This window comes from Rhinopithecus bieti, unplaced genomic scaffold (assembly GCF_001698545.2).
Source record: "Rhinopithecus bieti isolate Rb0 unplaced genomic scaffold, ASM169854v2 scaffold_110, whole genome shotgun sequence".
NCBI classification, from domain to species: Eukaryota; Metazoa; Chordata; class Mammalia; order Primates; family Cercopithecidae; genus Rhinopithecus; species Rhinopithecus bieti.
Window position 1 is genome coordinate 3,360,322 of NW_016803311.1, and position 17,077 is coordinate 3,377,398.

The 17,077-nt window shown below is 35.0% G+C and overlaps 1 protein-coding gene across 7 annotated transcripts in view; it reads right to left on the reverse strand.

Annotated features, from left to right (window-relative positions):
* The window catches only part of EPS8 (EGFR pathway substrate 8, signaling adaptor), a 181,941-nt gene that overhangs the window by 38,640 nt on the left and 126,224 nt on the right, over nt 1–17,077 (reverse strand). For 6 of the 7 annotated variants that reach the window (XM_017873718.1, XM_017873734.1, XM_017873728.1 and 3 more), the window contains 7 exons: nt 12,804–12,965; nt 12,526–12,675; nt 9,560–9,642; nt 8,873–9,009; nt 3,654–3,727; nt 2,249–2,375; nt 119–207 (listed from right to left, as the gene is read on the reverse strand). In XM_017873718.1, the coding sequence (XP_017729207.1) occupies nt 119–207; nt 2,249–2,375; nt 3,654–3,727; nt 8,873–9,009; nt 9,560–9,642; nt 12,526–12,675; nt 12,804–12,965 (822 nt within the window). Of the gene's footprint in view, nt 1–118; nt 208–2,248; nt 2,376–3,653; nt 3,728–8,872; nt 9,010–9,559; nt 9,643–12,525; nt 12,676–12,803; nt 12,966–14,323; nt 14,396–17,077 lie in introns of those variants that run through there. The other variant, XM_017873754.1, reaches the window with a different exon arrangement.

Here is a 17,077-nt window from a genome sequence, read left to right on the forward strand (position 1 = left end):
ATACCCCCCAAAAATCTATAAAACAATTTTATTTCTTAATTTAATCAGAAACATCCTGACTAGACTTTCATCTTTTTCATTTATTTCTTCTAATTCTATATACATAAATTTCACTTACCAGAAGGTTAAATCCATGTTTAAACTTTTGGAAACAGTCAAGAAATTCATCAGGAGGTGGAGGTTTTGCCCGCAGCGTTAAGACACCCTCTAATGAAATAAGCAAGAGGAGGAGATCAGAGCAAAATCCAAGAAAATTTATTAAATGGAAAACAAAACCACATTTATGTCTGTAAAATTTGAGGATCTCATCAGACATGCTACCTAGCTACTGGGCTACATCTCATAGTCTGACTGTAAGAAACTGAGAAGATACAAAGTTCAAAATGGATTGCTCTGTCTTTAGGCACTACAAATAACTCATTTAATTTCATAAACATACATTGTAGCCTTTCTCTATGGCAGGCATTGTGCTTATCATTGTGAAGGGTATAAAAGTGAGTAAGTGACAAGCCATGCCTTAAAAGCTAATAAAACACATGAATCAGATAAATAACAAGACAATACCAATCGTTATGAGAAGAGACTTACCTGGTTGGGAGATAAGGAAATGGATACTTAAAAGGTATTAGATGGAGAAAGTAGCCTCTAAGATGGGATTTGAAAAAGTTTGGTCCAGGGCGATGTGGTGGGAAAAACATCATGGTTGTATAAAACAGCATAAGCAAAAACAAGGAAAGGGGGAATTGCATGTATATGAAACAACAAACAAAAGCAGAGAAACATGAGAATGGAAGGGTAGATCAAGGTTAGATTGTGGATACCCTTGATTTCCAGGGTGAACAGTTGTACTTAAATCAACAGAACGTGGAACTAGCGTGCTTTACAGCAGAAGCATGAAGTGGCTGAACGCTTTTGAAGATTGTTCTCACAGCATGAAAAAGTGGAGGCTTAAAACTGCTTAGAAAGCAGGGTAAAAAAAATGATAGTAGCTTGAACTGGATATGAAAAAAGGGAAATAACTGGATATAGGAGATGTTGAGAAAATAAAATTGATGTTGGCTACAAGCTAGAGAATGAAGTCATAGAAGAATCTGTGGTTTTCAATCTGGGTGATCAAGAGGATAGTATATCTTTCACAGAGAATTTCAAAAGGAGTAAGTGGTTTATGATACCAGGAAGCAATAGTACTTAATTTCAGAATATGTGGAGAGGACGCACATTCATGTATTCACATGTAGAAGACAAAGCCAAAGGTGATATGCTTATCATATAAATATGTGGTAGAGAAAGATTTGGAAATTATCTGTAATGTAAGGGATATTTATTTACTATTTTATATCTTTCCATCTCTACCATTTTGTCAGCGGAAGTATAAACATTACTTCCATAAGTTTAATTTTATATAGCTGAGGCCATTTTAAATAGCTGAACAGCAGCATACTTCAAAATTGTCTATATGTGACTTCATATGTGACCTGAATGTACTGTTTAAAGTTTTGTGATAAAAAATTCAAATCCATTGAAACTTTTAAATATTTTAATAAGTCAACCCTTTTATTTAACAAATAATATGGTTCTAGTTGATAACAGAATAAATTCAAATATAAGAAGAATAGAGCTATGTCTTTCTTTAACAGACACTTAATTTTACAATAACTAATCAAAACTACAGACAGATGATCACTGCCTGAATCTCAGAGTCTCTGCGATTTAGGTAAAATATTCCAGGATCTTTCTTCACTATATAGCTGACTTATAACCAAAATGGACTCTTCCTGAGTTCATCTTACTCTTTGCCTAAATCTCAGGTGCTACCCCAAAACTAGAAGAGGAACCCTAGTCCACAATCAACGAAGTTTTGCTAAGCAGTTCATGAGGGTCAAAACTCTGCCTAGTACCAGAGTTCTTTTTTTTTTTTTTTGACACAGAGTTTCACTCTCATTGCCCAGGCCGGAGTGCATTGGCGCCACCTCGGCTCACTGCAACCTCCGCCAGGTTCAAGCGATTCTCCTGTCTCAGCCTCCGGAGTAGCTGCGATTACAGGCACATGCCACCATGCCCAGCTAATTTTTGTATTTTTATAGAGATGAGGTTTCATCACATTGGACAGGCTGGTCTCAAACTCCTGACTTCAGGTGATCTGCCCACCTCAGCCTCCCAAAGTGCTGGATTACAGGGGTGAGGCACTGCGCCCAGCCAGTACTGGAGTTCTAACCAGTCATTAGAAGATTAAGAAAATCCAACTTACCTCCTGGTCCTTTCTTTTTACCTTTCTTATTTTTCTTCCTTTTAGAAAGTTCAGAAAATGCTTCTGCTGCTTTTTGGAGTTTCGTGATAAAAAATTCAATGTCATCCAAAATGTGGTTTAAGATTTGCTGAAATTAGAAATTATAGAATAAAATATAAAACAAAATGTTTACCTTAGCTGTACACTGTTAGTAAATAACAGAAAGGTTTTTTTAGAAAAAGTAGCAGCCCACATGCCAATTTCAAGTTTATTACTAATTACAAGAATCAAACTAAATATACCTGTAGCCAACATCTGACATTTACATTTTTCTTTAGCTTACTTTTGCTCTATTTTCAATGTCATCAAGGAAGCATTCACAATAACTACTTGGATTATTATTTTCAATTGCTCTAATTTTCCCAGTGTTCTCCCACACAGTTAGGAGGAAAATTCTAAACTACGTTTTGTTAGCAGAGCACTGACATTTTTGCTTTACTGATAAATGTTCCAATAAAGCACTGACAACATTATTTCATGGAATTAAAGGTACACAGATTGCTGTGATAACCTAATAGCTAATCTATGATACTAAGCATTAATAAGAATTTCCACGTGACAAAATAGAATAATGCACCATGCTATCAGAGATCACTGGAATGAATTTGATTATCTTACATACTATAGTCTTAGTTGCCTTTCTCCAGTATGTGTGAAACCTGACATTCTTCTAATTTAAGACTAGAAATTGGGGTTAAATAAACTTTTCAGTATAACACGTAATAGTGTGATATAAAAATCGAATTCCAAATTTCAAATTCCTTTCAGTATTTATTTCTCAATAAGCTAGTAACATGTGTATAGTATAAAAAGTAATTATATTAACAGTATATTCTATATCTCATTTATAGAATGAGAATGCTATAATAAAGCATTTACAGCATTCTCATTCTGTAAATCACTATGAAGAAATGAAAACAAATGTAGCATTATCTTTTACAAAAGCATTACAATTTACAAATCTATCCTTTAAAAATGCCACTTAACTTTTTTGTTTATTCTAAAATACACTGTTAATAAATGCCAAGAAGACATATTAAAAAGATATTTCAATTATGAATTACAAACTATAATACAATAAAAACTGCACCATTCCTGACAGCTAATAATTCAGCCTAAGTTCCAATGTAAACTAGTTAATATGCTGATTCTTCTATCACAGCCCAAGTCTACTAACTAAATACTGGCATAAAGGCAAAAATGGTTAAGGCAAAAACTAATTCAAAGGGCATAACCATCACTGGAAACAGAAAACACAGTTTCCATAAAACATCTTTATTTAAATTAGCTTCATTTTCTTATGAAGTTTTTTTTCCTCTTAAAAAAAAAAAAAAGCCAATGATCTAAAAGCGACTCCTATACTTACCACATCTCTGTCAATGCGGGCTGCCATCATCTCAGGCGTTTCTTCCTGCTCATGATACTGCCTTGGTTTCTCAACTGTAGAAAGGAGAATCATGTCTTTCAACCTTTTACTCACACAATACCAATATAGGCAATTAAAACATAAAAATTAGTTTAAAAGGAGGACCATTCGCAAAAGGGAACACCTCCACTGGATACACAAGTCAAAACTGTGCTCATCAGCCATGAAATGCATCCTTGTCAACACTAACAGGAGCACCTGGGCAGAGCTTAAGTATTGGTCCTCTCACCTTTATGATGTTTATTTAACTTGTAATATCCCCTCTATTCTCTCTCTTCCCTGAGTCAGCTACCTGTAGAACCAACCTTAACTTAGCACCATTTAATTCCTACACAAGCCAGAAATATAAACCAGCAGTTAAGCTTTTACTTCTCAAAAGCTGGTCAACTAAGTTCTAATGCAACAGAGCTATAATTTTTATACATTCCAATACTGTGACCACAGTAAAGCTTTGGGAGTTCTGACAGCAGAGTGCTTCTTAAAATTTAAGTGTAATTAAGCTTAAAACCCACAATATTGGGCTCATTAATTTGAAGCTACAAGCTTTAAAAGCAGACAGAAATTTTCACATTAAAAAATAAATGTCCATTCAAGATATTAAGGTTGCTCAGTTGGCTAGAGCATGATGTTACTCATGAAGTTATTATCATGAACTCCTTCCTGGTATGAGTCAGTTAATACTACCTCTAAACACAGAGAGTTGTTACAGATATTTCATGGAAGAATTAATTTTAAAATATATGGATGGAACAACAGAAATGAAACACCACAAATGGAAATACAACTCATGATACATCATCATGACTCATGATGTTCAATACAGAGAACTGCAAAAAAATATTGGAAACTTTGTATTGCTATTCTTCCTATGCACTAACTTTACCTATAACTGGAACACTTGCCAACAAAAAAAAAAAGAAAGAAGAAATAACCATGTCTTATGAAACTTAATTAGTGGCTGTTAACTACTTTAAGATAATTAAAATTTCTACCTATGAAATCTTGCCAGTTAGCTACTATTTTACACATAGTTAGCTGCTACCTTGGCTGTAGTGGACTACCACAGAAAGCACTAAGTTGAGGTTGAAATAGCTATTAGGAACTCTACAGAGGTCCCCAAAATATATCATTTGGAGGGCACAGTGACAGGGAGATATAGTATTTCTTGGGCTCTGTCAGGTCTGAGACACAACTAGGAACCCTAGTGCCACTGGCGCTATTCCACAGAGATCACCTTTGGAAGTCAGGGGTAGATATACCTCAGGGATTCAAAGGAGAAGCAGTTCAGCCTGAGTCAGCCAGAGCCTTCAGAGGAACCAGAAAGACACTCCTCTTGAGGGGCTTTCCAACTAAAAACTGGACTGGATCCAGGCCAAATCTGAATAATAAGTCTTCTGTTTAGTCTAGTGGCAAAGTAAAGTTCTGAAAGCCTTGTCTCACTTAGTTTAAACAGATGACATTGCAGAAAATATTTCAGATAAAATTTAATGAAAGCTCAGAAACCCTAGGGATAAATTCTCTCTTTATTATAAATTATATTAGGTTCGGCAGGGCACAGCGGCACACGCCTGTAATTCCAGCACTTTTGGAGGCTGAGGCGGGAGGATCACGAGGTCAGGAGATCAAGACAATCTTGGCTAACATGGTGAAACCCCGTCTCTACTAAAAATACAAAAATTAGCCAGGTATGGTGGCATGCGCCTGTAATCTCAGCTACTTAGGAGGCTGAGGCAGGAGAATCGCTTGAACCCAGGAGGCAGAGACTGCAGTGAGCTGAGATCGAACCACTGCACTCCAGCCTGGGTGATAGAGCGAGACTCCATCTCAAAAAAAAAAAAAAAAAAAAGTGTGTATATATATATATATGGTTCAACATATATATATTATGTATTATATATACATCATACAAGATGTATTATATATACATTATATAATATATATAAGGTTCAACATATATTTTTACAGGTTTGTTCAGAATGTCTGTAAGCTTGTCTTATCCTTCCTCTACTTCAGACCCTCTTCATCAAAACAGTAACAACAAAAACACCATAAGTACACAAAAAGTACAGAATACAATAAATTACTGTATTTTAAACATTTTAAATACAAAGCAGATCAATACAAATTTACATAATTTATGAAAACAGAAACTTACAAAATTAAACTACATAGCTCTATTAATTTTTTTTAAATGAATGCATCAAAGACTTTTTTTCATATATTCGGTAGCTCGGCTTACATTTAAACCTCCGAAAAAACCTTTAAGAATACAAGAAACCTAAACAAAATAGAAAACAATTCAGAAAGAAAACGAACTCAATTTGGCAAAATGAGAACCACAAATTATGCTTCCTATTCTGTAGTCGGTACTATCATAAACATTATTTACTTTCAGATTCACAGCAACCCATGAATTATTATCCGCATTTTAGAGATGAGGCTGAAGTACAGAGAGACAACTTCCCAAGACCACGCAGGTGGACAGATCAGGTCTTGCTTCGGAGCCCAACTTTTACCCTGCACATCCAAAGAAGAGTCCGAGGTGCCTCATTTTTGGAAATGAGTTATATCGTTTAACTATAGTGCCAGATACCCTGTGTGAATAATACTTTATTGGTTAAAGAATAAGAAAGTTGGCCAGGCGCGGTGGCTCACGCCTGTAATCCCAGCACTTTGGGAGGCCGAGGCGGGCAGATCACGACGTCAGGAGATCTAGACCATCCTGGCTAACACGGTGAAACCCCATTTCTACTAAAAATACAAAAAATTGGCTGGCCCGTGGTGGTGGGCGCCTGTAGTCCCAGCTACTCCGGAGGCTGAGGCAGGAGAATGGCGTGAACCCGGGAGGCGGAGCTTGCAGTGAGCCAAGATCAGGCCACTCCAGCCTGGGAGACAGGGAGACTCTCTCTCAAAAAAAAAAAAAAAGAATTAGAAAGTTAAGAAGTCCCACTGCAGTAGAGGCAAAAGAATGAGGCTCTAGCGTTCATCAGATTCAAGCCTGCTGAATCACAACTTATTCGCCCTTAAAATGAAGAGACTAGACCAAACACATTTTAAGGCATTTTTTAGTTATAAACATTTCAGATTCTAGTAAAATATTCTAACATATAAAAGTAACACTAAAACACAGGTGAAACACAATGAGATCTCAGTTATTACTGATGAAGCAGTAGATAGCAGCTCTCATTTTTCCACAGCAGACTTACAGAACTGTTGTTATCTGTCTGAATGCTCAGACCCCTACACCATATTTCCATTCAAACATTTAGCTACAGGATCTAGCAATATAATTCATCAAAAATTACACACTAAGAAAAGATAGCCCACCAAAATGTCAGGTGACTTTTAGCACTAGAAGGCTATCCACTGAGTTGCTTTGGTTGTTTAGTAATATAATGATGTCCTAACTTGTCTATTTTAATGAATATATTACTAATAAGACAGATACACATTAAATTTAAAAAAATGACTTTATAGCAACATAAGCTAAAACAGGGAGGTTTTTTTTAAGCAAGTAGGAAATTATAATTCAGTGTTTTTAGGAAGTTGTTTGGCAATATGTGTCAAGAGTTTTTTAAAGGCTAATATTCTTGGCCCATAATTTCACTTCTAGAAATCTATCCTATGGAAATAACCAGAGATATGGTCAAAGATTTATAAATGAAGATGTCCATCATTATTGATAAAAAATAAACTATGAAATAATATTTCAAAATTGAGAATGGTTGAAAATGATAATATAAACAATTATATATTCATCAAAATCAACTTTTAAAATGTTATATGGCAAAATATGCATCATAAAATTCTAAAAATCAGTATTCAAAACTGTGTATACAACATGAACTTTATTGTTTAAGAAATAAGACTAGAAAGTAAAATCAACTTGTCAACAGGATGAAGAAAATTACAGATGAATTTATTTCCCTAGTTATACAGTTCCAAGTTTTATACATTCCAAATTTTTCAAATTTTACATAATGATTATTTGTATAATAAAAATATATAAGGTTATATTTTTTTAAAAAAGTAACACTAAGTTCTATGTTATAATTGTTTTTAAACAGAATGCCAAGGTGAAATGATGCCACGCTCATAGGGCCCACTTGACAAGTACAGTCGTATGATGAATACCTTTTACCCTTCTCCACTGCCAGCAGCCAACCACTGTCCTGACAACCTTTCCATCAATATGACAAACTTGTCCAAAAAGGGACTGTAGTTAAATAATAAAAACTGGAAATAATTTTAAGTGCGGTCTTTAAAAAAAACCAGTACATATTTTGTTGCCATCTTTTTAACTGTCAATCAAGTGAAACTTCCTCTCTCAGCATTAAAAAAAAAAAGACTCTAACCCTAACACCATACTTATTAAATGGTGAGTCTAAACTCTTACAGATAATAATCTTAACAAAATTCAAGGCTTAACTTTCTTTCACCTAAGATTTGATTTTTTTTTTTTTTTTTTTTTTTTTTTTTCTGAAATGAAGTTTTGCTCTTGTTGTCCAGGCTGGAGTGCAATGGCGTGATCTCAGCTCATTGCAACCTCTGCCTCTCAGGTTCAAGCGATTCTCCTGTATCAGCCATCCCAGTAGCTGGGATTACAGGTGCATGCCACCACGCCCACCTAATTTTAGTATTTTTAGTACAGACAGGGTTTCATCATATTGGTCAGGCTGATCTCGAACTCCTGGCCTCAGGTGATCCGCTCGCCTCACAGCCTCCCAAAGTGCTGGGATTACANTTTTTGAAATGGAGTTTTGCTCTTGTTGTCCAGGCTGGAGTGCAATGGCGTGATCTCAGCTCATTGCAACCTCTGCCTCTCAGGTTCAAGCGATTCTCCTGTATCAGCCATCCCAGTAGCTGGGATTACAGGTGCATGCCACCACGCCCACCTAATTTTAGTATTTTAGTACAGACAGGGTTTCATCATATTGGTCAGGCTGATCTCGAACTCCTGGCCTCAGGTGATCCGCTCGCCTCACAGCCTCCCAAAGTGCTGGGATTACAGGCATGAGACACTGAGCCCAGCCAGATTTGATTTTTTTAAAAAGTAACCTCAAGCTTCAGTTCTGAAATCAGCATCAGAATTTGAAAGCAAGACCTATGCCCCAACCCAAAGTAAGTGTTCAATAAGTATTAATTCTAGGAAGACTCACAGTCCCCTTGGTCAGCTGCCCATGCAGACCAGGCTGCCACTCGACTTCTAACATCCACCTGGGTGACGGTCCCAGGGGGCGCAGGGGCAGGAGCTCTGGGTGGAGGCGGTATACCAGGGTCTGCGTTGGAAATCATCCTTAAAAAGATGAAAACAAATAGAATTTTTACCATCTCTATTTCTATAACATATCAATTAACTCAACTTGTGGTACTAGTTATTAAAATTCAGAAACAACTATGTCAAGGGGCAATAAGGATTTCCTAAGCATTCCATATGATGCATATTCATGAATGCATATGAAATAAAAAAAAATTAACAGTCAGCTGAAAACTAGGTTGATTTTCTTTCTGAGTCTCATGTGATTTGGAAGAGCCATGGAACAATTACAATCCTACTGTCTAGCTTGTATTTCCCTAGGATACCTTCTCTTCAAATGCCACTCATCTTTCATGACTCTGTGACTTCCAACGCAAGTGAAGCCGTATCAGAGAAAGACCAAAAATACGGAGAGCAAAGGAGCAAACGCACTGACAAACTTGGGAGAACAAATGTGTTGAGACTACAGGTTATGATCTATACAATATAATAATATACTTCCATGGAAAATAATTCTTCTAACTCTTTGGGGGAAAAAAGCCTTAGAAACAAATCAATTCCACCCCTTGATTTCTTTTAATAATTTTACCTCAGGGCATCAGGCCGCCTCTTCTGTTTCCCTCCTTTACTGTCACTGACTGCACTTTCAATATCTTCACTAATTAGGTTTGCCTGCAAGGAGATACAAGTTACCTGAAAGTTGATAGATTTTTCTGAGTCTTGATATGTAGTTTAAAACAGGAAAAGGGATTGTTCCTTGTCTGAATCAGTAAGTATCTTGATGTAAAAGTCTTTTATAAAATGTTGCGAAACATGACTCTTGTGGTTTTTATAATGGTGAACTATATAATGACAAGATTTTAAACACTGAAGAAATGTTTAAAGATTATCTTAAAGGGAAACTATCCTTGAATAAAGGAAATGAAGAAGGCAAAGAAAGGATATGCATATGCTAAAAATGAAACTGAGTAAAAATCTCTAATTGGGAAGAAATTAAGGGGTTAGAAATTCCCACACATAGAACAAACAGAGTTCCTTCCCTTTCTCATCCTCAAGATCCACTGGATATCTATTAACTGAGCAAAACAAATATTTGGGTTTAAGGCAAATCCACTACACCCGTGAGATAAACACCAACACTAGGTTGTACCCCTTTGGGTAACCACTTTATTTTGTCACTTCAGGTAAAAGTTAACTTTCTACAAACAATTAACTTTTCCAATACTTTTCCAGTAAGAACATTCAGTTAGATATTTCTTGGGGATCAATGTGAGATTCACAGGTAAGAAGTTTTTGTTTGGTTGCAAAGTTTGTTTAGAGCCAGTGATTATCACTCTATATTAGAATGTTGATGAGATGCACCATCTATGTTTGTGCCTCCTTGTTCTACGTAATGTTTTCTCAAATATGTACGCTTGTATTTCTTTTACAGTAAGCATCGATAATCATAAAATTTTGGAAATGATAGGATATTTAAAAGAGCATCTCATCGGTTCCTTCTAATTAATAAAACTGAGGAGTACTTGTATGAAAGGGCCTGGCCAAGGTCATGTTGCTCGTTAAATGAGAGTGCCAGTGCATCCCAGTCCAGTGTGACTTCCTACGAGCATTAAGTTTCAATAAGACATTACAAACATCCTGTCAAAGGCTTTCTGTTACATAAGATACTAAAATTGAAGATGAAAAGACAATTAAAAATAATTAAAAAAAAAAACCCAAAGAAAAACTGAAGATGCCTAGGAATCGTCAATTTCTTATACTGGGGCTATTATATTTCTAAGAAAAATTTTGCTGCAAAGGTGGGCAGGAGCAGTGCATGAAGTCCTATAATAAAGAAACTTTAAAAATCAAAACCAATATTGCACAATGAGCCATATAAAAGAAACTGCATTTTCATTGCGTTTATATTTTAACTAGCCAAGGGAAAATGTCTCATATGCAGAGTATGAAACCAATGAGTAAATGCATATAGTGCTTGGTCGTATGCGAGCTTTTGGAGTTAGGACAGAACTATATTCAGTAAATACATTTTGAATCCATTATCATTACCATTCCATATCAAATAAAGCAAACTCTTTGTTCCCAAACTTAAAATCCAGAAACTTTACACTATGGCGTAGTAACTTTTAGCTCCCAGGGGGACTTTTTAGAGTACAGATACAAACATCGAATCTGAAATGTTTTTTAACTTAGGCCTCTGGTTTATAAAATGTTTGAATTAAATTTCACTATATTTTAAAGCAAAATGTTCCCTTTAATATTTATTGAATATATCTAACCTTACAAAATTATAATATACTATGACCTTCAAAAGGCCCTATACAAAATCTGATGAATATCACTTACACAAATTACCTAAATGCCAGTTCTTTTAGAAGAAGGTTTTTAGAAAGTCATCTATGATGTAAATTGAAATTAGAAGAAAATTATAAAATACAGTTTACAGTCAATTTTACTTTATCTATCATCTTTAAATGTCAAAAAATACAGAAAAGATCAAGTGACTGTGCTAATCTCCTAAAAGTTCTTTATAAAATAAAATTACATGGATATTTTATAATGTATCATCAAAATGTTAAATCACTGCTTTAGCAAAGTACCAATTAACACAAAATGATTTCTCTTTTAAAGAAAACAACTCCGGAAATAAACACATTCAAGGTTGAAGATAACTTCTAAGGTCCAATAAAGCATCACAAATTATAATCATTTGAAATTACACTGTACTTTGAAATAGAAACTTTCAGGACACATCCTGTTATTACTGGCTCATCTATTTTCACATATCATTTGGGAATTACAAATCCTGGGCAATGATTCGAGTCACATAATTAAATGGTGAACTTTAAATCAATATCGTGGGAAATGTCTAAGTACTTCATTGCAGTAGTCCATGCTATGTGATTAGTGCAGAATAAATTAGAATTACATGATTATTTACTGTCCACAAAGCATGATTTCTGAACAATCAATTTTTAATTACAAGTTTAAGGCATTTGATGTGAATTTAATATATTATCTACCCTTTAAAAAAAAAAAAAAAAAACAGAATGCCTCTTATTTTTAAGAGACACAATCTCACTCTGTTGCCCAGGCTGGAGTACAGAGGGGCGACTATAGCTCACTATAATCTCCAACTCCTGCCTCAAGAGATTTTCCTCCCTCAGCCACCTGAGTAGCTGAGACTACAAGTGTGTACAACCACACCTGGCTAATTTTTTAAATTTTTTCAGTAGAGACTGGGTCTTGCCATGTTGTCCAGGCTGGGCTTGAAGTCCTGGCCTCAAGCCATCTTACATACTCGGCCTCCCAAAGCACTGGGATTACAAGTGTGAGCTACTCTGCCTGCCCCTGATTTTATTAACATCACCCTAATTTCTTTATTTACTTGCCATGGAAATCCTAGGGAAGATACTAAGGTATTTGTTTTCCTTACAAGATTCTCAGGAACTAAAAATCTAGTACCTAATATGAGATATATTATCAAAATAGGTAATTCAAAAGCTGCCAGAACGTCTGCTTAAAGAGGAAACAAAAATTTCACCTTTCTCTTACCTTAACCTCATCACACTGGAAAAGATGAAGATCTGGCTTGTTCTGGGTTGGCTCTTTGCACACCAGGGCAAGCACTGAATCATAGCTGCATGAATGCATCACAGCTTGGCAGTGCTGGATTGTGTTTAAAGGAAAATTCTCCAGTTCATTCTATAAATAAAGTAAGCATTTTATTTTGTCAAACTTCCACCCATTTTCAAACAATCTGAAATGACTGTAAACATTAATATTTGTGGCATTTTCTTGAAAATAAAATAGTATAAATTTTACACACTTGCCTTTGATTCTAAATCAATCAGGCTCACAGCTCTGTCATCCACTTGAAGAATCATATCTTGAGTCCACACTTTGCCCTTGGCATCAAGCAATTTCAACTTCCTTATTCCATCATCAACAGTGATCATAGCATCTTTCCGATCCAGGATAAATGTAGTCAAGTGCTTACGATTGGCAAAAAGGAAAAAGATTTATAACAGATACAAATACATACAACCTCTTACATTTCCAATACATTTTCCAAAAGAAAATCAAATTAACCTGAGGTCAGCTAGCAGAGAACGACAAACATAAAGTGCTCTTAAAACTTCATGACTATTTTAACGAGAGAATAAAGCCAAGCAGGGTTTTTTGGGGTTTTTTGAATAGAAGAAATGGTGTTTTGACTCATAAGATACCTAAATCTGTTTCATACTGAGCCATGTTGAACTACATAAACATGATATTAAAACAACTTCTTAACAGCTTAAATAATATTCTCTTTAAGTATAATTTTCCCTATTTTATTCTCTATTATGGTTATTTAAATGCTGAACCTAGCAGCATTTAAACAGCAGGCTATCTGTATCGGAGCTTTAAAACTATGGACACTGATTGTAGCAACAGCACAATTCTAGTCTACAGGAGCTGTCAAACTATTTAATCCACTAAAACCACTTACTGAAACAAAACTGTTTAAATTTGATTAAGCATGCTTGAGATAGGTAAAAAACTGAAAAGAAGAGCAATTTAAAAATTACTTCTCTGCTTAAATATTTTCTATTATAAGCAGAGGTCATCTAGATAAATTCCAACCAAGAGCAAATATCTTAAAAGAGAGCAAAAACTTAAAAAGAACCCTTATTTAACTAGAACTAGTAATAACTTTAGTTAAACTAGAAACTAAACTGCTCACTGAAACTGTCAAAGGCTTAATTTCAAGAAGATTCTACAGTACAAAGTAGAAGCCATTATCCTTTTTTAAATGAAATAAGGGCCGGGCGCGGTGGCTCAAGCCTGTAATCCCAGCACTTTGGGAGGCCGAGACGGGTGGATCACGAGGTCAGGAGATCGAGACCATCCTGGCGAACAAGGTGAAACCCCGTCTCTACTAAAAAATACAAAAAAAATATAGCCGGGCGAGGTGGCGGGCGCCTGTAGTCCCAGCTACTCGGGAGGCTGAGGCAGGAGAATGGCATGAACCTGGGAGGCGGAGCTTGCAGTGAGCTGAGATCCGGCCACTGCACTCCAGCCTGGGCGACAGAGCGAGACCATCTCAAAAATAAATAAATAAATAAATGAAATAAGACTGGCAATGATAAATGAGTGGTAGTTATGATTTTAAATCATTCTTTATGAAAATAGACCACAGACTAACAAGATACTTTACATGTAACATCTGTTTTAAAAAACCTAAACAAAAAGGTCAGTGCAACTTAAAATACATCATAAGAATGAAATAAAACCGAATTCTGATTTAACTTCCAACATTTATGTTCCTCAAGTGTCACTCTAAATACTAGTAAATGCCAAAGCATCTTACTTCAACACGGTATTGAGATACATCTGACACACTGCTGACACTGTCCCGTGCATAATTCTTCCTTTGTTCTGAAAGAGAAATTGAAAAAGCCATGATTTGTTGCCTACTAAGCTGAAGTTCATATATTGGTATCATGCGGTTATCTCTAAAACTAGTCTATCTCACGTATAAATACAGTAGCTGACAAGTTGTCATTGTGTGGTGTATCTGAAAACACTCATTATTCGCAGTAAATCTAAAAACCACAAGAACGTCTAAATAATAGGCAAGAACAATTAGATCCAATCTATGTTTTTAGAATTCCAAAGGTTAACAAGATTATAAATATTATAAGAAAAAAAGTTATTTCCTGTAAAGGTTTTTTTAATCAGTCAGGGACCTACTGTTTTGACAAATCAATTACAACTGGCTTATAAATTTCATCTGTTACTGCAGTGATATCAAAATATAATTGCAAATATTGTCATAGATACTGTATTATATGAGTTAGACTACATTATTAAAATAATAGACACTACAAGGAACAACTCCTTTTGCAGTATCCAAACTGGGATACTGTTAGAGGAGATTTAAAACATGATTCAATCACATGGCTTGCCATTAAATATTAACAGTTTTCACACATCTACAGAACACACAAATGTGATACTTAGAATCATAAATATAAGCTGATAGGAAAAACAAGAAAGTCAGGTAGAAAGTTATTGCACCAAACTACTTAAAAAGCAAAAAGAAACCTTTAATTTTCTTTTCTGAAATGCTGCAAAACCAAAAAATAACATTAAAATATAAAATGTATGTTGGCAATATTCGGCATTTGTTACTGTCTTTTTAAAATTTGTATTTTTTTAAAATAGGGAACACTTCATGAATTTGCATGCCATCCCTGCACAGAGGCCACGCTAATCTCTGTATCATTCCAATTTTAGTATACGTGCTGCCAAAGTGAGCACCATTTGTTACTTTCTAATCAAGCAACTTGCTTATTTGTAAATTCAGAGTTGCCCTGTTTCTTCTAAACAGAATGCTATGATGAAAAATAACTTTGAGAGGGAGCTGTCAGATTTGTTCTTCCAGCTTCAGCTGTGTCACTAAGTAGGAAACCAAATTTGGGCAAGACACTTAAAACCCTGGGCCTCAGCACCCTTACTGTAAAATAAAAGGGTTAAACAAGGTCAAACCTAAAGGCCTTTAAGGATTTAACATTCTGACATATAGATATGCCTTAGCTTCCCCAACAACCTGTTTTCTTTGTAAATGTAAACCTATTTATTTTAGTTAATATAGTTATTCTATAACAGAGAAGTTGTTTGGAAAGTTCTGCTGAACATAAAAGCTGAGCAAGTCCAAAAATATAAAGTGCATATGTACATATGCAGACTCAGAACGTTAACACAGAATTTTAAGAAAACTTAATAAATTTTCGTTTTACAACACATATGAAAGTAACTTTTCATTTATATTTACTTGTACAATTTAGATTAAAATCTCCATATCCTTGCATCAATATTACTCTGATACTCCAATACATTCCATTTTTGCTTTTGCAGCATTAAAAGTACTTAATAAAAACAGAAGCACTACAAAATTCACTCTCTGCTACCTTTCTTTTTTTGTTTGGATGATGACCTGAGGAAGTATGATCCATCTGGTCCTACCAAAATAATGGCATCAAAAAGAAAGATCTGGTTTCACCTAAAATTTTCTCTCCCAATATAACAAAACATAAACTTTCACTTACATGACTGTATTCCATATATTTTTAAAAAGTGAACGACCACGATTTTTCTGATTAGGTGTTGCGGATTAATCAGTGTGAGATATTAACACATGGCTAATTGTCCTTGCGACAGCCGTTACGACTCTTGTAATACAACATATAATTCAGGAATATATTTCACAAAACCACATCTAGAAACAATCACTATTTCAGAGTCACTGGTTCACCATATTCTAACACAACTGTCCATGACAGATTCAGAGCAGGAGAGTTCTGCTTACTTTGATCTGACCTTAGGACAGTAAAAGAAATGGCAGTGGTTGCCGTGACACCTAGTCACGGGAACTCCTGGATGTTCAAATGCTTGTCTTTTGGGTAATTTACTGGCAAATACAACAGTTGAAGATCTGAAACACTGTGTTTCTATTTAGATATTCTCATTATGAAGTATTAATAATTTATCCCTGACCTCCCGATTTCCTAACATATAGTTTCCCAATCCCACAGAAACATAATTTACAGAAATGAAAAGAAAAACTATCTGATAGCATTTTTAAACAGTGTGACATTACTGATCCCTCTGATTGCCTAGAAGATATGGTGTCATTTCTAATATTCCAAATTAAGAACCCACTTTAGGAATTCCTAAGCTGCTTTCTCTCCTATATTGTACAATAAATAAGTTGTATAAGAAACTACCTTTTAAAGATCCTAAAAATGTATAAACGCCATAAAATGGATTTATAAATAAATTAGTAGTTCCAGTGATTTTTAAGTCAATCCATAAGTAAAGGTTAATATTAACATTTTAATAGGCAATTTTGAAAGACATTTCCTAAAAGGCAATTATAATACATTTCTTTTTTATGAGAATCATATATATTCACAAGAACAGGTATAAATAGTAATTAGGCTCCTAAGCTAGAAATCTCACCAAAGCCTTAAAACAGTATAAAAAGCCTAACTAAAATCTCTGGACACTACTCAAGATGAATCCTCTAATGAAATTCACCACTGTTGCTAACAGTGGTTCT